The 24,660-nt window shown below is 38.6% G+C and overlaps 3 protein-coding genes across 9 annotated transcripts in view; 1 reads left to right on the forward strand and 2 right to left on the reverse strand.

Moving 5' to 3' along the window:
• The first annotated feature begins 364 nt into the window (after positions 1–364).
• On the forward strand, positions 365–10,143 carry hnrnpca (heterogeneous nuclear ribonucleoprotein C a). 7 transcript variants are annotated; one of them, XM_023424447.2, is made up of 10 exons: positions 366–514; positions 3,014–3,125; positions 5,361–5,629; positions 6,383–6,455; positions 6,622–6,675; positions 6,995–7,158; positions 8,055–8,168; positions 8,469–8,629; positions 9,498–9,644; positions 9,910–10,143. In XM_023424447.2, the coding sequence occupies exons 2-9, from the start codon at positions 3,121–3,123 to the stop codon at positions 9,600–9,602; spliced, it is 945 nt and encodes a 314-aa protein (XP_023280215.1). In that variant the 5' UTR covers positions 366–514; positions 3,014–3,120; the 3' UTR covers positions 9,603–9,644; positions 9,910–10,143. The 7 variants fall into 7 exon arrangements, with proteins under 7 accessions (XP_023280217.1, XP_023280215.1, XP_023280212.1 ...); XM_023424449.2 differs by having other exon boundaries at positions 365–514; positions 6,625–6,675; positions 9,498–10,143; XM_023424444.2 differs by having other exon boundaries at positions 9,498–10,143.
• A 3,215-nt stretch (positions 10,144–13,358) lies between these two features.
• On the reverse strand, positions 13,359–19,330 carry LOC111668403 (ferric reductase 1-like). Its single transcript, XM_023424459.2, has 7 exons — positions 19,175–19,330; positions 18,366–18,466; positions 17,369–17,575; positions 15,870–15,980; positions 15,615–15,756; positions 15,228–15,362; positions 13,359–14,185 (listed from the first exon to the last, which is right to left on the reverse strand). The coding sequence occupies exons 2-7, from the start codon at positions 18,462–18,464 to the stop codon at positions 14,133–14,135; spliced, it is 747 nt and encodes a 248-aa protein (XP_023280227.1). The 5' UTR covers positions 18,465–18,466; positions 19,175–19,330; the 3' UTR covers positions 13,359–14,132.
• A 4,692-nt stretch (positions 19,331–24,022) lies between these two features.
• Positions 24,023–24,660, reverse strand: part of LOC111668427 (uncharacterized) — a 28,078-nt gene continuing 27,440 nt past the window's right edge. The window contains 1 exon segment of the mRNA XM_087178813.1: positions 24,023–24,660. This exon segment is cut by the window's right edge and continues 2,481 nt beyond it. The gene's annotated coding sequence lies outside the window, so the exon portion shown is untranslated.

The following is a 24,660-nucleotide window of genomic DNA, read 5'->3' on the forward strand; positions in this document are numbered from 1 at the left end:
GTGTTGCCCCTCATTTGTGAGTCGCTTCGGTTTAAAAGCGTCTGCTAAATTAGTGAATATAAAAATGTAGATGTAAGTGCAAGCACCTAAAATTTGTATTTAAGTGCATTACTTTTGTAGATGGAGTTAGTTACTTTCCCAGCGCTGATTAAAAAACAAAGATAAACACAAATCAAAGCCCAAATCTCTGGAGGCTTTTGGAGGCAGGACAGGCTGATTTTCAAAGACAACAGGTGAGTACGTTTAATTTAACAGGTCACACCGGTGTTGTCGATGTTCTTTATGTAACATACCTCAGTTGACTGATCCCGCTCCCTCGGACCGCTCCGTGACACAAAACAAGCATCCCTGTCCATTACTGCGCCATCGCCAGTTAGCGTTGCGTTAGCTCGGTAGCTAGAAGAAAGCTAGCTCACGGCACAGGGGGCGAACCACTGGTGCTCCGAAAGGACGACCTAAGTAACGATTTGACAGATTTTACCGAAAGCAAGACATTTTACTCGTAAAGGTCGTGGTGAGTATTTTGTTCCCAGACATTTTTCATTTTTCCTTCCTTTTTCTTTTCTTTTTGGATTTTTTTCAACGGTGTTTTTTTTTTTGCCATTTTGCAAGTGGACAGATCGTAATGTGCTGGCTAGCGAGGTAGCTAGCTTAGCTAACTCGGAGACGCTCGTCCTCTTCAAACATACGAACGCTGCTTGTGGTTTTTAGAAAACACGACGCTTTGGATGCATTTAGCTACAATTTCATCCCATTTTTTAGCTTTATTTTTGTAGCGTTTATTGTGAAGACTTTTCCTTGACGGGACTGATTTGTTTTTGCCAGCCCACCAGCTGCTAACTAGCTAACAGTCTCCTTTTGGTTTAGTAGTCGCAGCTTCATCCTGATCCAGAATTGATTACAGATTATCGACTACACAATTATCAGAATTTTGCAGGTTTTGGTTTTTGCAAGCAGAGGAACTGGTCTGAATGCGGTGTAATTTTTTTTATGCTTTTCTAATGGTGGTCGGCTAACATTAGCCATGCCATCCGGCTTTGAGCCCCCAAGGCTAGCGCAGGCCCTGTGTTTCACACTAAAGCCCGGTGGTGGCGCTGTCGGGGTCCAGGCGGGTGTGTTGTGGATGGTTTAGGTAATTTTTCATGATCCCCAGACTTCGCTTTTCTGGCTCATTCTGCTCAGTCAGCTTGTTTTTTTTTTAAATATGGAGTAGATTTTTCCCCGTGTTTTTTCTTCCGTGATGAAGAGTGATTTTTCTGATTTTGGAAGCTTTGGACTGCCAGTGGCTTCAGTTTTGTTACATAACGTTACAAATACACATTTTAACAATTAAACATTTGTTCATCTGAAAGAGTATGATGGCTGTTTATGTGTATCCAAAATCTACCCACGCTTTCACATTCACTCCTAGGCCACAGGTACACCCATAACCACCATGTAGTCTTTTCAGTAGAAGCTGATGAATGAAAATATTCCGGAATCATTAAGAAACGCATCCCAGGAGGATAACACTTACAGGTTATCAGCAGGTCTTAAAGTTTAAATAAAGGCCCTAGAAGATGCTAAAAGTTATTAAATTTCATTTACAAATGTCCTTTTTTTGCCTGCTGTAGATAGTAACATTAGGTAGAACTTGTTTTTGCTATGTGGTTGAGAGCTGTTGGGGAAACGTTATTCATTTATAAACTATAAGTGAGACTACTGCCACAGTGGATTGTGCATGCAGGGGCATATTTTAGCAAAAACTTACTTCTTGCTTAATTACCACATATCTTGGTTCAGTTCCCATTAATTGATTAATTATAATAAGAATTACTGTTTTATTTAAATCATTTTAGGTCTTCTTTTCCTCTGATTCTCAGTCAGTCTTTGACCAGTGGGACCATGAAAAATAAATTGAATTGCACACTGTGTGGTATATAAAAGGTCTTTAAAAGTCCTGTTTTATTTAATACTGCAGAATCCCTAGGGACACCAAAAATGATTCCTATAAAATTATATATGAAGTATGTATCACACTGCTAAGTGCTAGTAGTGACATCTCTATTTTCAAATATACTTTCCACTCATTTTAATTTGCCCTGTTTCTTAAACTGAGATGGTTTAATCACACTTGCCTTGTATATTTATTGCTCATTAATAATGGTGATACAAATTTCATCTTATTGTCAGATCCTACATGTACTTTTTATTTATATATAAGCAGTCAGTAATTCCTAAGCTGTATAATATGTCACTGACATACCCCCATGTTTGAATATGAAATAACTGACACAATCACAATTATACTATATAGTATCAATTGACAAAACTCCCCTATGCAACTTTCCTTTGACATTTAATAATCTTGCTTATCTAATCATACCTGTCAAGCCAACGCAGTTCATAGTTAAACTTGACACCTTGCATGAGAAGGTTTTTGATGAGATCTTTGATAAGATGACCTGAGTTTTCAGTTTGAGATCTTGAGAGATGAGGTTTAATGGCACATGTAGAGAGGTGGGGTTCAGGTGGATTCTCTGCTGACATTGCTCTCTAAGGGATTCATGTACTCCTGAGCTCCTACAACCATGTTTCATAAGAGCTCCACTAACACGCATATGTGGACCAATTATGGCCTACTCTCTAATTGATGTGAACGTAATGGTGTTGTCTCTTGTGTTTAGTCCCAGGTTTAGACTTATTTTTCTTAAATGTGGATCTCTTCTGTATTCTGTCACATGGCTTATTTTTAATATCATTAGGATTGCACTTTAAACACGCATTTGGCTCAGGTTGTGGTCTCGAAGAGGCTAGTGTGCCGGTATTTTCAAAGAAATATACACTTTTTTTTTTTCCTCTATTTTTTCTTTTTCTTTTTTTTTTTCTTTTTTTTTTTTTTTTTTTTTTTAGCTGTAACTGTATATTATTCTCGTCACTGACTCCTGCACACACACACACACTCCAACCAGGTAAGACTTGGTACAAGATAACCCTGCTCAGTTTGACTGAGGTGTGTTTTCTGTCGCCTCAGTATAAATCGCGAGGGGCGAAGGTGAAGGTCGAGACACCAGCCCAACCAAACTGAACCAGGCCACAGTGTCAAACATCAGACAGACGACAGCCCTGCACACAGACGCTATGGAGTGAGTGATGAATGTTCGGCCCCCTGTCAGCCGGGAGGGGGCGTCAATTGTTGATGCCGCTACTGTTTTTATGTTTTCCTGTATAAGGGCTCCTTTCCCATCTCTAAATTCACACAAGGCTCTAGGTTTCACTGACTACTCACATCCTCCCTTGGCTCTATTAGTAGTAATATATAGTACTGTTAGTACTAGTAGTAACATGCCCTATTTATTGAATTCTGAGAGCTGGTCAGCTATCAGAAGAGTTTTGCCTGGAAATCCCCAGTGAATATAGATTAGTTTGGTATTGTTGGTGCTTTACTAATTGAGATTAATATATTGATTAGAGCTGCAATGATTGACAAACTATTTTGAGAATCAAATAATTGGTTTAATCAATTTTTTTTTTTTTTTTTTCAAACAAAATAAATTTACTGGATCCATCTTCTCAAATGTGAGGGTTTTATGATTTGACGTGACGGTCAACTGAATATCTTTGGGTTTTGGACTAATGATCAAACAGCTTTTGAAGGTTTTTGTTTGTTTTATGAATTTTACTGACAGTAAACAAAAAAATTGTTTAATGCAGAAAATAATTGGCAGATTACTTGATAGTGAAGATAAATTTGTTGCAGCACTAATATAGATAGAATACAGTGATACAATGATGATGTGAGACTTTAACTTCTTGGATTTTGGCTATAATGTGGTATAGCTTAAATATTGTCCTCTACTGGTCTCTGCTGGGGCATTCCAGCTATTCCTTTCTGAACATATGCAACTGTTAAATTAAACAGTAATTGTTTCTGTCTGCTTTAGTCATAAACTAATCCCCAGAAACAAAACCATGTACCCCTCAATTTACAACATAATTACAACATGAAAGCACTGACAGACTTTGAGTTAATGAATATTGAGTTATAATTCGGTCAAATTTCTTTTGTATCGCCCACCTTTAAACCCCAAACTCATTAAACTCTTAAGCAGGTGGCGAACCTCACTGCTTAAAAAACATTGCAAATAAAACTTTAACATTTCTGACAAGTCCCAAGTCCTGATATAAGCCCTTGTAATGTACCATCAAAGCCTTCGAGTGGTTATCAGTCCCTTTTTTGTCACTCAGTTGAAATGAAAGATAGTTACCTTGACTAACTATGTGGCTTACTGCCATCACAAATATATATAATGCCAGTTCAGTGTTGTTCCTTACAATAAGACTTGTTCTTTTAACATACCATAGTCTTTGAAAACTCTTGAAAGTGTAGAAGTTTAGGTGTGTGTTGAAATGTAACTCAAGTTCATCTACATGCCCTGCTTTTTATTTATTTATTTTTTGATACAGCAGTAATGTAAGGAAGTTCAAAAGGCTGTCAGTACTTCACACGGTCATGACTAAAACAGTGACGCCTCTGGTGTCTTATTCAAACTGAGTCTTTGAAATGAAACATATGAGACACTGAAGCCTTTGAATGCAATGTTCAGTAGATTGTGGGATCTTTGTCGTTCAGATGCTTTTTGATCAGGCTAATGCTAACCTCCTTTTCAGCTCAACATGTTTACGTAGCGATGCTAAATTTTACATGTCTTAATACAATGCTGTACACGTCACCTGATAGCAGTACCACCACATCTCGTATACTGGAATCGCTAAAACAAATATCCTGACGGTGAACTGCTGCTGTTACATTTCGGTGCCAGTACTAGAATCGCACATACAGCATACTGTCTGATCGGTATATGCTTGAGTTTATTGCAGGCCTCTAACAAAAATGCTTTTTACCAATTTGCAAAGTAATTGAACATCATTTGATTGCTTGTTTTTTAATAGCTTTTGATGCCATCTGAGACAGTTGTATTATTTTTTACACTTGTTTTTCCGTCAATGAGGATTATTTTTATATGGTCTGGACATTATACAGCCACACTTGAAACCTGAAGGCTGCTGACAAATTCAAAGCATCAAAGTAAGGACCAGTTTGGCCGTATGCCTCGTGTTAGTAGAATAAGGGTGACCCATAACTTCCTGCAGTTTTCTCCTTCGTCATCAGCAACATTTAAACATCCTTTTTATTTTTGATTTAACTTTCTTAATTTCCCAGGAAACCCTGCTGTCCATGTGCGCTGTCCCGATTCACTACAGCTGGGGTTTCTCCAGTACTTCACGCAGCAGCAGCAGCAGCAGCAGAAGTTCAGTGGGGTGAATATTATTCATTCATGCCACTAAATCTGGGATTTGTGTCTGTGTCTTCCTGCCAGTCGTTCACCTACCACCTCCAGCCTGATGGCCAGCAGCAACGTCACCAACAAGACCGACCCACGCTCCCTCAACTCCAGGGTCTTCATTGGCAACCTCAACACCCTGCTGGTCACCAAGGCGGACGTCGAGGCCATCTTCTCCAAGTATGGCAAGATCGTAGGCTGCTCTGTCCACAAGGGCTACGCCTTTGTTCAGTACTCCAACGAGAGGAACGCCCGGGCTGCTGTCACTGGAGAGGATGGGAGGATGATTGTCGGACAAGTGCTTGGTAAGGATTCAGTTTCTGAACTTTGGAGTGAAGTCTTAAAAGTTCTTATGATTGTACTTTACATTTAAATGGATCCTTGGAAAAGCTGCTCCTTTTATTGAAGAAGTATTTAGCTGGATAGCAGTTCCCAACCTTATTGGCTGGTACCCCTCAGAATTACTTTGTGTTCCCCCTTTCTAATGTTGGGAACAAAGAGGTCAAGACAAAATGTACAAACTATGCTCATTTATTGCCAGTAAATTTTTCAAGGCTGCATAACTGGCTGAAAAATCTTTAAAACACATCTACTTATTTTCCCTAATTGAATGAATTGAATCTGTAAATGAGCAAATATTTTTCACTTGAAAAGTTGAGCTACTGGTCCATGATGTCTCCTACATCACTGACAAGTCAATTGTGAGTGTCTTGTCTGTGCACTGGAGGCTTCAAGTCAACACATCACACTTCTGTAAGTTGCATATTGAACCACAACTGGGTCCAAACTAGTGGATCTATCAAAGTGGTGCACACACACACACACACACACACACACACACAAACACACACACACACACACACGTTAAACTCAGATTGAAGGTGAACACAGAGGAAATTTGTCCCTTTCAGCAGATCAATATGAAAACAGTGTCACACATTCATCATTCTGTACAGTGAAGGGATATAAGAGTCGTCGGTTAAAGGGACTCGATCTGTGGTCCTTGGCATCACACACTTCATGATCGGTGGTCTGTCTGTCTTTTTTTACCCCCTCAGACATCAACCTGGCTGGAGAACCCAAACCACACAGGTCAAAAACCACCAAACGCTCAGCTGGAGACATGTACAGGTCAGTCATGGTGATAATATTATACCAACACTTAAACTGCAGATGAAATGACACAAACAAGCAAATCAAGAAAACTTTGGCCAGGAAATAAACCAGTGCTACAGAAAAGTACCAGAAATTAAAATAAATCTCAAGCTCACCTGACTTCCTGTTTTTGTTCCTGCAGCAGCAGCTCTTCATTTGACCTCGACTACGACTTTCAAAGAGATTATTATGACAGGTGAGTAAAAATTTTCTGTTCATCTCCCACTTTGAAAAGAATACACAAGGCACACATCCAAAATGATAAATTACATTTTCTCTGTCACTCATGAGTTATTATTTTCCTCATGTCCTGAACTTCTTCCTGTCCTTCTTGGACACGGTACTTTAACAGTCGTCACTCTTCTGCTTGTGTCTGTGCACAATGCCCACAGTGTTGTAAATGAACAGTAGCAGGTTCTGTTTTTTCAGTTCTTTTCTCGTTGATTGAAATCTTCCATATTCCCCACAGTTGGTTATTTTGTTTTTAATCGCGTTGCTCTTGTGTTTGATGCCAGAATGTACTCGTACCCGTCCCGTGTCCCCGCTCCCCCTCCCCCGTTGTCGCGGGCCGTGATCCCATCCAAGCGCCCCCGGGTCAGCCTCAGCGGAGGAAGCAGCCGACGAACCAAGAGCAGCTTCTCCTCTTCCAAGAGCAGCCAGAGGGCTTCATCTAGAACAAGTGAGTGTCTCCCGCTGCCTCCTGCAACATGTACAAGATTATCGTTATCAGTCCCCTGTTGGAAGATAGGGAAGACAGCACTAACTACAGGATAACAGGATACTGCACAGCTATCATTTTAAAGTCTATTCACTAGTCAGCCAAAAGGATTATTGGCACCATCTACCCCGTTTTGAGTTATAAAGTTGCAGAACAGTTAAAAAACGAAAATCCTGTACAGCCATCATGTCCTGTCTATGTCTAGTGGGTAAAAGGTTGAAGTACCAGGATACGTACCTGCACCTTTTTGCTTTTGATTGATAAGAGGGTGTTGTGTTCTGAAACAGTGAAGTTTTGTTTATCAATCATTTATCAAATAAAAACCCGGGACATTAGCTGGCTCCAGAATCTGCTAGTCAGGGACTAGATCCTTGTATATGAAGTTGAACACTTTTGCTTGATTTGATTGTTATTCAAAATACAAAATAAGCAACAATTATTTGAGTAATTGTAGAGATGGGTTTTGAGTTTGAATCTGGTTCCCAGTCTGCAAAATATAGCTTCAATTCTGAAGCTGACAAATTTCTTATCGAACCTTCGAATCGAACGGCCAGTTACAATTACCAACATCACAGTCAGACAAAGATAGAAAGAAATGATTTCACTATTACATAAAACTCAATTAAAAATGTTGATGGATCAGTCGAGAGTGCTGCAGTCCAGGTTTGATTTATTGACAATAGGCATGGCCTTGAACGCAGCCGAGCTCAGCTTAAGCTTATGTTCAGTGGACAGTTACGTGTTTGTGTGATTGAACAAGATTGATTTTTACTGTTTACAAGCACCTTCTCTCCATCATACTTGTTGCTCATCCAGAAGTCGTAACAACACTGGTTCTCCCTCCGTTCTCTCTGCAGTGAAAGTGGATGAGCTGCAGACCATCAAGCGGGAGTTGACCCAAATCAAAAGCAAAGTGGACGACCTGCTGGAGAGCCTGGAGCGCATGGAGAAGGACCACAGCAAGAAGTCGGGTATGGGGGGAAACCTTGTATGTTTTAATGAGGAGTGTCTGACCTGCTGGTTTTATTATCTGTAAGGCAAAAACCTTTTTTTTTTAATGTAAAAGTTCTAAACAAATATTTAACTAACTAGATGGGTTCAAAACTGAAATGACTGCACAGAAAGATCAGATCACAAGTTTAATACAGTGGAAGTCTCGAAGCACAGCCAGCAGACCATCAGAGTTAGACTCATACCCTGCCAGTTTACTTCCTCTGACCTCATTTAATATCGTTGATCATCATTTCTAAACATGTTTCCATGTTTGGCAGAAGCTAAGAGCACAAAAACCGAGCCAGGAGAGGTGACCTCACCACCACACCCAAGCAACAAGAAGGACGACGGGATAAAGAGGGACAGGGAGAGCCAGGAGATGAACGACTCGGATGAGGAGGATGATGAAGAGGAGGGAGACCTGCTGGAGGAGGAAGAGGTGAGACTCCCTCGTCAGATTTGCTGAATTTAACAGAGAAAGAAACGTGAACATGTAAACACAGGTGCAGTTTATTACACAGGGATTTAAGCATGGTTGCCCAATATAAAACAAAAAGAGAGAAAGGAAAAAAAAGGATGCAAATAAACAATCATCCAGTATCTACCCTTTTCTCTCTGTAGACTAAGAGCAGTGAGTCTTTTCTGTGGAGCATGGAGTTAATGCTCCTATAAAAAGGTCCATAGGGAGGTTTTTTTCAATTTGAAACTTGTAATTTGACTTTTTGATGCAACTGTGGTTTATATTTTAGAGATGTTATTAAAGCCCACAATGATACCAAACCTTTGACGTTAGTCAAGTCAACTTTATTTCTAGAGCTGATTTAAACAGCTTGAGCTGCTGTACAAAGGACATTGAAATATACCGCAAACAGAAACAACAACAACAAGGAGGAAATACACAATGACAACGGCCTTAAAGGCGACTGGTTCAACAATTTTGGAGCGGCAAAAGAAGCTCTGCCACCTTGTTAGTTTTAGTCGTGACCGTGGAACAAGAGAAATGAGCTGTCAGATCTAAGATCTAGGAGCTGAGTGCCAGTGAACAGGCTGTAATGGTGGGTCCAGGCCATTAAGAGCCTTTAAAGTAATCAGCAAGGTCTTAAATTGATTTCTGAAGTGAATAAGGAGGCGGTGGAGAGAGTCTATGACTCACACTCAAGTGCCTTTTTTTTTTTTTTTTCCCATTATGGCATTGGTTTAAAACTCTTAGGTTCAGCTCATAAACCTGCTACACCTGCTGCTGTTGTGCCATCGACCTAAGTTGATCACATTCATTTAAGCTCATGTTTCTGATACAAACTGTGCAGGTGAAGAGTCAAGAGAGGGAGGAAGAGGAAGAGGAGGAGGAGGAAGGAGAGCACGTGGAAGGTGACGATGATGCTGACAGTGTCAACGGTGAAGAGGACTCGTAGGCTCAGACCACACCGACGCATGCAGCGTACACACAGCTTCCAGTAGGAACTCGGACTCTGTTTTAACACTCATATTGTAGATACGAAAAGCAAACGTGCACACACACACACACACACACACACACACACACACAGACACACAAGCATGGTGCACACACATTGTTGTTCCATTGTCCCTAAAGCCGATTTTTTTTCTTTTCTTTTTGTTTTGTTTATTACTTTGGCCAGTTGTCCAGTATCACTGTAACAGGAATAATTAGCTGTAGGTTTTGGTTTGTGTTTTTACTGCGTCGTTACTTGTCTTCAGGAGACGGCAGAAACATGGACTGTTGATGTTCTCAGAGACGACAGCTCGACGGACATGTCTTAATGCGAGGACGGAAATTCAACTACAAAATACCGTTTTTAGGTTCAATGTGTTTGTTTTCCTCACCAGTGAGTTTGTTTGACCTTGTGTGTCTGTACGTTAATGTCAGTTTTTTATACTATTCAGTTTGAGTTTAACTGTAAAGGAATAAATTGCAATAAAATATTAAAATTGGATACGCCCTTATGTTTGTTTTTCCCACGAACTGCGTTTGTGATGTCTGGGGGAAAAAAATAGTGGGTTTTGTAGTTAAAATGAAACTGAGTAGATGATATTACTGCTCCGATTTCTTTTTGTCAAAAACCAGTTGAGTTTAAGAAGAAAAGAAAGAGCACTTCCTTTTTAGAGAGGGGGTTTAAAAACATTTCATTGAATATAAATCCTTTCAAATCCCTTATCAAATCTTTTTAAAGTAGTGTTTCTGGTGGCGAATGAAGAAAAATGTTAACTTTAAATCTGTTTGTACTTCACTTGGCTTAGGGTTAGGTATTTTTTTTTGTGTAATAAAACATGGAACTTGATATTTAAAGGTCTACCTTGTTCTAATAACACATTAGACATCTTCACATGACCAAAATGTTTTACCCGAAATGGACCCGACAATTTTCAGGAAAGAGACCCTGATCGGAGGGGGACCCGAGGATGGTTAGACCTGATCCAACATAAACACAGAGCACAAAGAGGAGCAATACATTAATAACTTGTGATGGGACCACACCAGCCGTGACACCTGTCAACATATTGACTTTCTGACCCGTGAGTACTCTGTAGTCATTATTCGTCAGCGCTCGCACCACATCCATGTTCAAAGTCGATTCTCGCACCTGCAAAGTTTCGTGACTGGATCTTGCTGGTTGTGACACTGTCATGGTGATAAAATCTGTCCACAGACAAACTCACAGATAAACATCTGCCAAAGTGCTCAGAACCACGTCTGGTAGTTCCGGCCGCAGTCGGTGTCTCCAGCACCACATATTTCCATTATCACTCTCACACAGCTTCAGTTCCCTCGTCAAAACAAAACTCCAGAGAGCTGCGATGTTCAGTTCTCATTCTCCCCCTCGACTCAAAACACACCTCAGCAGATAGATGGCGCCTTCGCTCGGGTCTTTTTGGATCCACGCGGTTTATAGACATATCGCCACCGACCAAAGACCCCCAGCAGTAAAACGAGCGCTTGTGCTCCTGGAAGGAAAACTACAGTTTATTACAACTTGTGGTTTGATTTTGTAGCATTTTAACACTGGAATCACCAAAGTAATTGATGAGATCTCACAGGGTGAAAACATTGTCAAACTGTTCCAGTGCAGCAACAAGCTCGAGCAGTTAGACGACTCTACAGGGTCAAAAAATGCCCCTCAGGCCAGTCAAATTTATTCACAGAGAAAACAAAGGCAAACGTTCAGACTACAACCCAAACTGTCTGTTCTAAACTTCGTAATAGTTTACAAACACTCTTCCTCATCTAACCTCGAAACTATGAAACGTCCAGAGGACTGGACGTTTCATAGTTTCAGCTTTATTATCATCATCATCTTTATCATTTTAGGGTGGGGTGACCTTTTCCCCCATCTCTCCATCAAATCACAGAATGTTGCATGCAAGTATTAAAACTGGTTTGGCTTGAGTTTTACTTCAATGATGTTGGCTGTACCTCAGTTGAGGATTAAAGCCAAGATGCTCCGGAAAAACAGCTCAAACTTGTCAGACTTAAGTCTGTAGATCTGTAGTTTGCACAAGTACAAAACTGGAACTGCAATACTCTTTCTATAGTCGTAGTAAATCCACAATAAGTGTTTGCAAACGCCTTCTGAACATCATTCGTTTTGAGCTTAAGCTCAACGTACAAATCTTAGATACAAATATAATGCAAAAGTTCATTAAAACATCATTTATACACAGTTTGTTGACACACAGTCTTCTTCTGTGCACAAGAGACCTGATCTGAACAGACCTGAGGTTGACCAGAGAGAACAGAGAGCACAAAGAGATACACAATTTATACTTGATTTGTACATTCTTTGTTTGTTCCTCTGTGCATTGACACACACCCATCTTTGAATTTGGCTTTAATTTTGATCTCAGCTACACACCTGTAAAGTTTTATGGGTGTATCTTGCACTGTGGTGATTCTTTCGCGGTGATAAAATCTGTCCACAGACAAACACACAGATAAAAATCTGCCAAAGTGTGTAAAACCCCATCGGTGATAGTTCTGGCATGAGTAGGTGTCTCCAGGACAAACATTTTGTCATGACACACACACAGACACACCCACACAGAGTCTCACAAAGTGGAAAAACCAGCCCTATTGTTGCAGCTAGTAATAATATCTTAAGAATGAATGTAAATAGAAACTAAAATAATTTGTCTATATGCTTAAACAACAAGTTAATATAAATAATGTAAAGTCCGTTTTCTATCTCCTGCACCTACATTAAAACGTTCTGCAGCCAGCTGGGCCACAGACAAAAGTCATTTAAAAGTATAAATCGTTTAGGCTGCTGATTTTTCTGAAATGAGCTCAGCTTCACTTCTCTGATCAGAACAAAACTCCGGTCAGCTGCGATGTTCAGTTCTCATTCTCCCCCTCGACTCAAAACACACCTCAGCAGATAGATGGCGCCTTCGCTCGGGTCTTTTTGGATCCACGCGGTTTATAGACATATCGCCACCGACCAAAGACCCCCAGCAGTAAAACGAGCGCTTGTGCTCCTGGAAGGAAAACTACAGTTTATTACAACTTGTGGTTTGATTTGTAGCATTTTAACTCTGGAATCACCAAAGTAATTGATGAGATCTCACAGGGTGAAAACATTGTCAAACTGTTCCAGTGCAGCAACAAGCTCGAGCAGTTAGACGACTCTACAGGGTCAAAAAATGCCCCTCAGGCCAGTCAAATTTATTCACAGAGAAAACAAAGGCAAATGTTCGGACTACAACCCAAACTGTCTGTTCTAAACTTCGTCATAGTTTACAAACACTCTTCCTCATCTAACCTCAACCTGCGGTGCTCACCAGAGGTCTGGACGTTTTCGTCTGTAATTACTGATTATTACCAACATTGCAGCTCCATTGTTCAGAAAATCAGCCAAAAGCTTTGACTCGTTTATCATTGTCAGGCTTGTTATTGTAGTTGTATTATTATTATTATTATTATTATTATTATTATTATTATTATTTTAAGGCTGCAACTTACTGTTATTTTCATTATTGATGAATCTGCAGATTATTTTCTCTATGTATTCTGTAAACTAATTCTGTTTGTAGGCGTGAAGTCGTAGTTTGCTTGTTGTCTTATGACCACCGTTCCTGTTCGGACAAGGTCATTACAAGTGTGACAGGTGTGCCAGGTAAATGAGTCAATGATGTGATGCCCTGAACAGGAGTAAATAATAGTTTCAGCTTTATTATCATCATCATCTTTATCATCTTAGGGTGGGGTGACCTTTTCACCCATCTCTCCATCAAGTCACAGAACGTTTACATGCAAGTATTAAAACTGGTTTGGCTTGAGTTTTACTTCAATGATGTTGGCTGTACCTCAGTTGAGGATTAAAGCCAAGATGCTCCGGAAAAACAGCTCAAACTTGTCAGACTTAAGTCTGTAGATCTGTAGTTTGCACAAGTACAAAACTGGAACTGCAATACTCTTTCTATAGTCGTAGTAAATCCACAATAAGTGTTTGCAAACGCCTTCTGAACATCATTCGTTTTGAGCTTAAGCTCAACGTACAAATCTTAGGTACAAATATAGTACAAAATATACTTAATGTGTCTAATTAAGTTCATTAAAACATCATTTATACAGGTTGTTGACACACAGTCTTCTTCTGTGCACAACAATTTTGGACCCAAAATGGACCCGACAATTTTCAAGACAGAGACCTGATCTGAACAGACCTGAGGTTGACCAGAGAGAACAAGGAAGATGCAATACAATAAATAGAGCCGCCACCCGTGACGCCAGTCCGCATGTTGGCTTTCTGACCCGTGAGTACTCAGCAGTCATTACTACATTATTACATCAGTACTCAGCAATCAAAACACAAGTTATGCATAATTTATACATTGTTTGTTGACACTCAGGTTTCCTCTGCGCATTAGCACAGCGTACATGTCTTCACTGTATCAAACAGGCCACAACTTTCCTCCGGACTCTTTCAGGCTCTCAGCTTGACGGACAGTGTGAGGACACTCAGCAGGAGAAGCAAAGCTGCCAGGGAGAGAGACGAGAGACAATCAGAAATGATCACAAAGAAAAAACAAAAATCATATTTTCTCATTTAATGTCCGATGCAGATAGTTTTGGTTTTATTTGTCCAGGTTTTGAGATGCATCTTTGAGTTTCTTCCCTCTATCCCACTTCAGTGGAGGTAAGTGGAAATATACTTTGAGATACTCAGACTTCACAGGAAACCAAGAGAGTTTTGGTTATAGAATGTCTATATTTCCCAGTAACTCCAGTAACTTTTCTATGAATTCACAATTTCATATCAGTTTCTTTCTATGATATTTTAGGAAACTGTAGGACCTATGCTGGAAGTGTTCCTCCAAATTTGGTACAAATTGTAAGGGAAAAAGAGAAAGTTAGTTCCTACAGTTACTATGTACCTGCCCGTTACATTTGAGTTTTTCAGAACAAAAATAGGAAATTGACTCACTTTATTTTCTAGGTCTGGTGTGTGGAAATGAGGTAATAATAAGTATAAATGTACGTACACTTGTAAGTTAACATGTTATAGCATGGAGTGTGTTTTATTTGTTGATCATCATCACTTTGAAACACGAAACGAAGGAATTATGATGTTAGTTTTTCAAGGAAACTCCAATGGATATTGATGATTATTACCATTAATAATTACAACCAAATTGCACATTCTTGGAAATGTAATAGTAATGAACTGCTAAATATCATTGCATTCTTTTGGAAATTATGGAGGAAGGTTTCCAGGATATGAGCTGGAAAATACAAGAGCCTTAAAAGAAAGCATTACTATTCTCTCCTATTAATTTCCCTAATGTTGCTTTCACAAATCCCTTTGGACATGAACTCAAATGTCAAACAGTGTAAGTAAAGCTGAGGTTGTTGAGGGGGTTTGGTTACTGTGAACTATGCAGCTGCTTTAATTAATTGTTGTACTGTTTGTAAGACCATCGAGATGTGGAGAGTCTGCATATGCGTTAACTCAGGAGCGTCTTGAATAGAGCCTCTGATGTTCTGAGTGTAGCCTAAATAACGGCGGTGTGTTGGTTACCGTGAGGGTAAAGAACACTACTGGCTCCTGATGTTGTTGTGGTTGGTGCTGGTGTGGTGTTCACAACGTTGCTGGCCGGGTTGGTGATATTCAGAGGGCCGCTGTTCAGGGTGCTGTTGAAGGCGCCGATAACACCTGAAGAATAAACACCAGGAATAAGAACATTGTGAAGTTAAGGCATGTCCTCACTGACAGCTGTGCGGATGAGTCGTTAAAACTCTGAATTAAAGGGGAGCATTTAATTCACCTTAAAGAACAGCTGAAATATAATGTGAATCAGTAGCAAATTGAAAGAGAGGGTAGTAAATCCTTGCAGCTCTCTGAGGAAGAAAGCTTGGCCAAGCTTAAAAATGAGTGATGATGTTATTGGTGTGTGTGTCCACTTACCTCCAGTAACAGTGCCACTCCCCAGCAGGATGGAGAAGGTGATGGCATGGCTGGTCCTGGTGCTGGTGGCGTTCACACCGGGGACGTCGAACTCGCACCGAATCATGTCACCCTCCACCGAGCCTCGGATTTCTCTCACTATCTGTAAAGGCGAGGTTATGTAATATGTAACAAGTCATTTTCCTTATGCGTGAAGGATAAATTAAATACAGTGTTTGTTTATCCCTCAATATGTCTGTACAATTAAGACCTCACCGTCTCTGTTGGACTGAGCATACTATCTGTGTTGTTTCTCTGCATTGTGCGGAAGAAGAATGTCCCATTGTTTGAGCTGTTTTGAGCACAGATGAAGAGCATGGTGATACCCTGAGGAAAAAAGGGAGAAATATTCATTATAGTGAAAACAAATGGCAAATTACGATGTCAACAAGTGTTTTTTATTTTGCAGTAAAGTAATCTGAAAAGCTCTAAAGAAATAACATTATAGTTATTTGATCATATTTTAAGCTTGTTTTACCCACAGGACAAAACTATGTCAATTTACACAGACTTGCTAGTTCAATAAAAAGTTATAGCCTGTGTAAACATGAACATGTAATAAATGTACTGATAGATTAGACTCTCATATTTTTTGTCAGTAACTTCCTACTACTCAAAAAGTCATCTATCTGGCCAAATATCCCCTGGTTTTTAATGCGAGCTTGCAAGCCCTGCTGGCTATTTGGAGAGTTACATAAGCACATAAGTGGCTTCTAAAGTATCTTGCTAGCTGTTAGCATAGTTAACTGAATTAGCTTCACAAGCACTTATCCACAAAGTCAGCCTGATTCTAATTGGTTTGCAAGCTGTTCGGACAGTTAAGGAAACATTATTAAATGTTGGCGTTATCAACTCCTACCAAGCAAATACATGTCTAATGGCCGTGTCATGTTTTCACAGATGTCTGTATTCAGGTGGTCATGAGTCACTGTTGAATGAGACCAATAAAAGCATAAATAAAGGAGCATGTAAATTTGCCTTTGCTGGGAACATATGGACGTGGTTACAGAGTGTTACCTAAGATGATGGATGCTGTGTGGATATATTGATCATTAACCTGGTAGAACATTGTAAACTTGTGGTTTGGATCACTGGTTGACTGTTTAAGGGCAACTTCCTCAAAGAGATATTTGACATTACAAGATAATTGCTGCCCAGACACAGTATAATATTTGGTCTCTGTGTATCTAGACTGTTTGGGGAATGTTTGTCAGATTTGGGGAAGAGGAAGTGGTTTGGCCGGGCCTCAAGTTCTTCTGAAGGACCAAACCTCTTCTTAGTTTCTTCTGGATGATTCAACCCCTGATTTTGGACTATTATATCAACAGGTCACTATAAAGAGTCAAAATCCAAACAAAGACCATTCAATGTGAGTGTCTCTCAAAATGTTGAAAAATGAAATATTCTGTTAATCTTCCTACTAAAAGTAACTTCCTGTGAAAGAACGTCTAGTTTATTCCAGATTATTGAAATTCGCTACTTCTACTTGCTTTTTTACTTTTAACCTAATGTTAATGTTAATTAGTCATTTTACTTGCTTTTCCCACAAGAAACCTTTTGTTTGGTTCGATACTGTTGTATAGTACCAGCACTATTAATGTCTTCAGTTGTTATGAGCAGAAATAAATTCTTCTTGGGGAACGGTAATGACCTAAACCATAGACTGACCCAACCGAATGTAACATAAACATTATTTTAGTTTTGTAGTGATTTACCACAGATGCATTGGCAGTAAGTCCCAGTGCGACATAACCCTGTGAGTTTCCTCTGAGCTGGATGGACAGGTCAGTGCCGTTGGGAGCCATCGGGGTGCTGGTGTTCACAGCCCCGAACAGGCAGGTGCCGTTTCCTGCGGGGTCACAGTCTGCCGGTGTCTCCACACACAGTTTAGTGCTTCCACAACCATCCCGAGTGATGTTCACCTGGTAGACACACAATACACTCAGTGACACATACGGCAACAACAGACATTTAACAGCTTCAGCGATTTGCAATTAGTCCCACTGAGCTAAAGTATGTCCTCCTGCTAGACAACAAAGACCCTCTCATGCTAAGAAATAATATGTTTCCAATGCACTGATTTGCCCTTAGGAATAAAACCTGTTCGTTTCTGCACTGTTTTTGTCCTCTAGAGCAGAGAGGGGACATTGAAATGAGTCAGTACTTGCAAGCTGATATGTTTGTGATAAGACATCAGTAGAATTGGTGGTGGCCGAGTTAAAGGGGCACGCTCCCTTTTTTTTATTTTTTATTCATATAAACTGAGTAAAGCTGCTTCTTTGACCAGGATCTAGAACATGTGCAACACAACAAACTAATCAGCATTTCTCAATAAAAGCGTACAGAGCAAATGTGTGAAATGTTGATATTTCACTCAACAGCTGAACATGTGAAGACAATATAAACTGAAAATCATCATTGTTGACAGCTTTATAGACCCCAACATAAAATCCTTGTATTGTTTAGTTGAGACTTAAAAAGATGTATTTGGAAATTAATCTTTGAAATATAAAGTGAAAAAATACTGAATCAAGCTGAGACGATTAAAGCTCAAACTCAAACAGCTGGTAAAGTTATTTTCTCATTTTAGCTGATAAAACTGTGAAAATGATCGTTAAGCAAATATTATAGTTTATGTGTTTAAAGTGCAAAGTTCAAAATGGTATTGCGGTGTTATATACTGAGGAAATTAAGCTGGGAGAAAAAACCAACCGTTCTATTAGTGGCAAATGACAAATGCGCCGTTCCTTGGACACCTGGTGCCACAAAAACCATCAACGCAGCAGCCAACAGGATCAGTCCTCGTTCCATCCCTGCCAGGCACACACCAAAAATAAAGGGAAAGAAATTTATTTGTTTGCTTTGCTGTGAACGTACTAAAATTTGAATGATAATATTTCCTGGTTCCCTCACGTCTGTTTGTGAGCCAAACCTATCCATAACTACCCCAAAATGGCTATTACACCTTTTTCATTTTTCTGTGGAACTAAAGAGGCAGACAAGTAATCTCTTGTATCTCTTGTATGAATCATTAACTCAAGCACATTTATAGCAACGTTCAGAAAGAAAGAAAACCACCTTTAATAACTTTGACCATCATAAAAATTACTACTATACTACATTAGTATTATAGTATGTAGTATAGCATGGAATATAGTAATAAATACTAATTAAAGAAACAATCTGGCCGTCTTCTCCAGACATTTAAGGTTAACAAAACTAAACATTACAAAATTAAAACAACCATTTTTCATTTCTGATCACTTGTACACAACAATATATTTCAGGGTTTGATTGATCATAAATCATCATAGTTTCTACAGTACAAAAGGAAATGCAGCTGTCTTTCCACTTCTTACTACTTCCTACTACTTTAACTTGAGTTCTTACATTTAACCTAAGTAAACTAATATATAAAATATCTAAAACACTGAAAATGTATAATACCATAAATTAAAAATAAGTATTGAAGATAATCCAAACATAAGAATATGGATTTGATCCAGATTTGAGAGACTTACTTAAAGTGTAAAAGTCCAGTGTTGAGTTGAGACGATGTTCTTTGTCCAGTTGTTCCTGCTGAGTGTGTTTGATCCCTGTGTGGGCGATTTAAATCTGCAGTGGTCGGTGCTTTGCTGATAAAGCTGCTGGTGGTGATGCAGGGGGGAGGGAGCTTTTTGCAGCATCCTGCAGAAGGCGTGGCTTTAGAGGAATTCACCTGACTGACTCCTTGTCCTGCAGGTGTGTGCATTCAACAGTTTCTCCAACAAACAAGCAACGTCATTGCTGTGAGGAAATCAATTTTGCAGCTCGCAGAACAGCATTTGTTCACCACACAAACACTTCCGTCAAGAAGAGAAGAGTTTCATTCAGAGTTTGGATAATAACAGCTAATAAATATACAATATTTGCTCTTTTGGTTAATTATTTACCTATTTATGAGGTGATATTTTACTTTAAGTCCCCCTATTTAGCATTTATAAGTGGTATGCAAACATATAAGAAAATGTATCTATAAGAGCATTTTAAGTGTTGAATCATGTAGAATATTTGTAATTTGCAATATTTTTAAACACAGAGGCAAAAAGTGCTTCAAATCATAATAAAATGTGATAAAATTAGAAAACAAACAGATGGGAGAAAAGACTAAACTTACAGTAGTAGTTACAATGTAGTTATTAGCTGACCAGAATTCAATAAAGGAAATACAAATGCAGTTTGGAGAGCACAATTTAAAATTAAAGTATGAAAAAATGCAGGATCAAAAGTGAAGCAGAGAATACAAATTTATTTGATGGAGTGTTTTACAAAACCTCTTTTTTAAGGAGTTTTAGTTTTTAACTGTGTAAATGCGTAACGCTCGATATCAATACCGGTAACATCATAATTAAATAGTTGTAGGTCATTAACAGTGCGCTGTAAAAGGTATGACACCATGTCACAGACACTGCGCTGACAGAAACCGGCCTGTTAGGTGTCATTACGTCAAATGGTATTTTCCTGAAAGGCAACAAACGCTGCAACTTCACATTCCTGAGAGGCTTATTATGATTTTTAATGTTTCCACCTTCAGTCTTCCAGTAAGAAAAACTTGGTTTCCTGAAGTTGTGAAACCAGGATATTACCTCCCTTAGTTTACAGTAAAATCACAACAGAGAACACCTCAAATACAGCGGTACATTTAACAAGAGACAATCACTACAGCATGTAAATCTATACAAACCTTTAAATGCACTTCAATGGTGCATAAAAAAGGAGATTCATTCACAGTGGCTGAAAAGCCTCTGAAACTGTGTTTAGTCTCTAAACCTCTGAACTGTCTCCTGAGACCAGGACTGATCACATTACCTTTGTTCTTACTCGTTCTTTAAAACAGGAGAAAGAACAGGAGAAACTGTGTGACATCTGGTAGAAACCCCCATTATCTTACAAAAGGTCTAAAGCTACAAAAGGAAAGGTAGTGAGAGAACCAGTCTGTGGAACTAAATCTCACCTGTCACCTACCAACACACCTGCAGGCCTATCGTTCTGCTGAGCGAGCAGTCAGACTTTTGTTTTCTCAAAGTGTTAAAGTGTATACTATGACAATACAAAGGACAGGGTATCGCCTGCCAGGGTCCAGTGGAAACAGTGTAGTAGATGAATAGGAGCTAGAATATCATTATCCACTAGGAGTTAGGAAGTTAAGACCTGCTCATGTCAAAGTTGTTTCCTCTGTAAAGACCAAATATGTAATGTAAATTTACTCACATTGTGTACTTTAGCAATTGTTTACTTGAGCATTATCATTCTTTAAACTTAAACGTTACCACTTTTCAGAAGGAAATGCAGCATTTATTTCACACTTTTACAAGATTTTAGCCACAAAAAATACAAATAGGGTTTGTTTTCAGCAGAATGAGTGTTTGTACTTTTGATACTTTAAGTTCGTTTTGCTGATAAAAACGTCCCTACTTTTCCTTTAGTTCAATTTGAATGTGGAGCTTTTACTTTTAACATTCTGGTATTAGTACTTTACTTTAGGTCTGAACACTTCCTCCAGGACTGGTAAATGCTTTGTAAACATTTTTTGTTTACAAAGGTGTTTTCAGGTTCTCTGTTTGAACAGACTTCTTTTCAGTTTGGAGTCGGGAGATGCTGCTGGCATTTGTTGAACTCACCAAAAGCATAAAAGTGTAAGATGTCAATCAAGCTCAGGCTCTTTATTTGTTCAGGACCTAGTTTCTAGGATGAGCTTCCGCACAGAGTCACACGTTAACCCAAATCAACCTGAAACGAATAGTTATTTTCATTATTGATTAACCTGCTCATTATTTTCGCGCTCACTCGATCAATCACTTGGTCTATCGGCTACATGTCAGTCAAGACAGAAAGATGCCCCTGAAATGCTTTCCAGATTCCTCACACTCGTACAGGGTTGCATGTGAAGATCGTTAGTACCTCAAAGAATGAGGAAAAGCTGCTGTGACGAATGGAGAAAAAAATGTGTTTGCAGAGAACAGTGTCTCTATTGTCTCAGTGCTGTTAGTGTGAGCGGCTCATGTTGACCTTTTGCTTGTTTCTTTCTCATTTGTAATTAAAAAAATGCTACGTTTACTGTTATATATGGATATGTGGACATAGTTTGTTTTTTTTTAAACTAAATACATTTTCATATTTAGTAAGAGCTTCCTGAAATACAGATTTAATGCAACCAAAATGATTCATATGTTAAATGATAATTCTTTGTAGATGGGACTTCTTTTAAATTGAAAATTATAGTTACAACTATAGTTACAGTTCCTACTACTACTACTAGTTAGTGCTATAGTTAAACTTATTGAAATGCTTAGTTTTAACAACAGTAAGTGTCTGTTGTCATGTTAGCGGTTGTCGAGGCCATGATTTGAGCTAAATGCTGATGTCAACATGCCAACATGTTTGGCAGGTTTAATGTTTGCCATCTTAGATTAACGTAGTAACAATTGGTAATCAGCTCCAGTTCTTCTTTGTCTCTTACTGTCTGTCTCTGCCACAACCAAACAGTCTCACACTGCACTTGGCACAGTTCAGTTAAGGTGTGTATTTTGGTCACAGTCCAATCCTACAGAACAAACAGGATGACTCTGATCGACATGGGGACGATCAAACCTGAACAAACCTGCGGTCTGTTTGATGAGGGATCACTGTCACTGATACCTGTTTTAAAGCAAATGTCCTACATTGTGAATGAGCTGCTCACAGTTTTAGATGCTCCTGAAGGAGGAGGATCACTGTTGTGATGTTGCTGCCTTGTGTTTAGTAGAGGTCTTTCATCATTAAGACATGTTATATTTTGTACAGTTTCCTGTCATCTGACCTTGAGAGCAGTTATTCGAACAGGAAACATTTAAAAGTGTTATGTAACCTAAAACTATGTCTGTCACCCAGTTTCATACATTACATACATACACTTCAAAACAGTCATCTAAACGATATAATTGCTGAGGTAAATTCCCCTTTCAAACTGTTAATAGACCGCAGACTGTATAGAGCAGTATAGATTTAGTGATGTCAATCACAGGTTTCAAAATCGATGATTTAACCGTCTGGAGCCAGGATCCACTTTAATTCCTAATCTAAAGATCTTTGTAATGAAGCCAAATATTTTTAAGTCTCTCTCTAATAAGGTACACATCAGATTAAGTGAAATTAGCCATTATGATCCTCATGTCTTGCTAATATAATTTATTGACTGTATTTTAAAAAAGAAGTTTTCTCAGTCGCTTCAATTCAGTTTCCAAGTTTTCTCTGAAGCAACATCTAGTGGTCATTAGATGAACTGCAGCTCCAGTGTCAGGCACATATCTCTATGTTCTTATTTAGCAATCCATTTTAAAAGGTTTACTATATTTGAGTACTGAATTTCATATAATAATAATAATAATAATAATATACATTTTATTTATAAGCACCTTTCAAAACAGCCAATGACACTTTACAAGGCAAATAAAACATTCAGAAACAAACAAGATAAAACAATATATGATGAATTTCCATTAAATATTATGGAAATTCTTTGTATATTCTTCTTATTATTAAATTATTATTACATTTTCCTGAAATGATTCAATAGAAATGATTGAATGAATTGCCATGGATGACTCTTCATGACTTCAGAAATCACAACATTATAGCTCATAATTTTCACTAGTATAATTAAATATCTTAATATCTACTAGATAGTGGACATGACAAAAACAGGATGTAAATTGAAACAGCGTTTCTTGTTGTAGCTGCTCCAGGTGGAGCTTGTTTGATCTATTGTACATACAGTTATGTAGTTTCATTATTTCCCAACCTAGGGGTTGGGCCCCTCCAAAGGGCCACAAGATAAATCTGGAGGGTCGTGAGATGATTCATGGGAAAGGAAAGAAGTAAAAAAAAAAAAAAAAAAAAAGTGTAGTTTCACAAATTCATATAAATGTTTTTGATTTCTCTCTTATCTTTGCTTTTTTGTGATAAATTAGATAAGTTGACTTTTTTGGGCCTCAGACAATTATCTAAATATGTGAGAAGTTTAGAAGTGAAATGTCTTTGGCAAAAGAGTTCAAAAGAAAAAGTAACAAAAAGGGGGAAGTGGACTTTAACAACCTAATTTATTTTATAAACTAACTAAGTAGTTATACACAGCTGGTTCAGCTCTCTGCTACCCCCAGTGGTGATCAGGTATTTTACTACTTTTACTGTGGAGGTGACGTTAGTGACTTATTTCGCTCCCTGTCCCTGTTGCAAAGGTCCTCATGCATTTAAAATCACTGCTGTAGCATCAAGTGAACAGTAGTGAAAAGAAAGGATTGAATGAATCATTTTTAGTAAAGTTTAAAATTCAAAGACATAACGGCATCCTGTTTCAAAAACTCTAATAATTTATTTGTTCAATAGAAAGAACCCGCACCATAGAAAAGAATGTTTACCCATATAAAAATAGATACACTTAAAATATAAAAAACAATGGTGAAAACACACAAAACACTAAAGTAAACCATTGCACCGTATTCTAGAAACGTTTAGAAGTGGTAACGACTGACTTTAAACCTGAGACAGACATGAGGGAGGCGACGCCTGGTTAAAGTGCGCTGAGTGAAAATGCGTAACAGTAACAGGTGATTATCAGAAAAACCAACAATCAGATGATTTAAGTACAGGAGTTATTATCCTATTATTATATATTATCAGATGATAATATTATATTATTATATTATTCTTCACCCTGCTGTATTTACCAGTGTGTTTTTGGTCCCTGAGCGTGCTCGAGCTCATACTGAATATTTATGAAATACAAGCACTGCTCCATGAGATGACACAACACACACACAGTATGTCTATTGGAAAGGCACAACATGGACTTAAAGAGTCCTACTCAGAAAACAGGCCTAGTTTTACCCTACAAGTAACACCCGTAATATAAAGTAACATGTTCCACCATGAATCAGAAATATATATGTTAAATATATGTTTTAAATATATATTTTAAAGATGTTACCTC

This window comes from Seriola lalandi, unplaced genomic scaffold (assembly GCF_002814215.2).
Source record: "Seriola lalandi dorsalis isolate HSWRI2012SDOR001 ecotype SW California unplaced genomic scaffold, Sedor1 jcf7180002054736, whole genome shotgun sequence".
Lineage (NCBI taxonomy): Eukaryota > Metazoa > Chordata > Actinopteri > Carangiformes > Carangidae > Seriola > Seriola lalandi.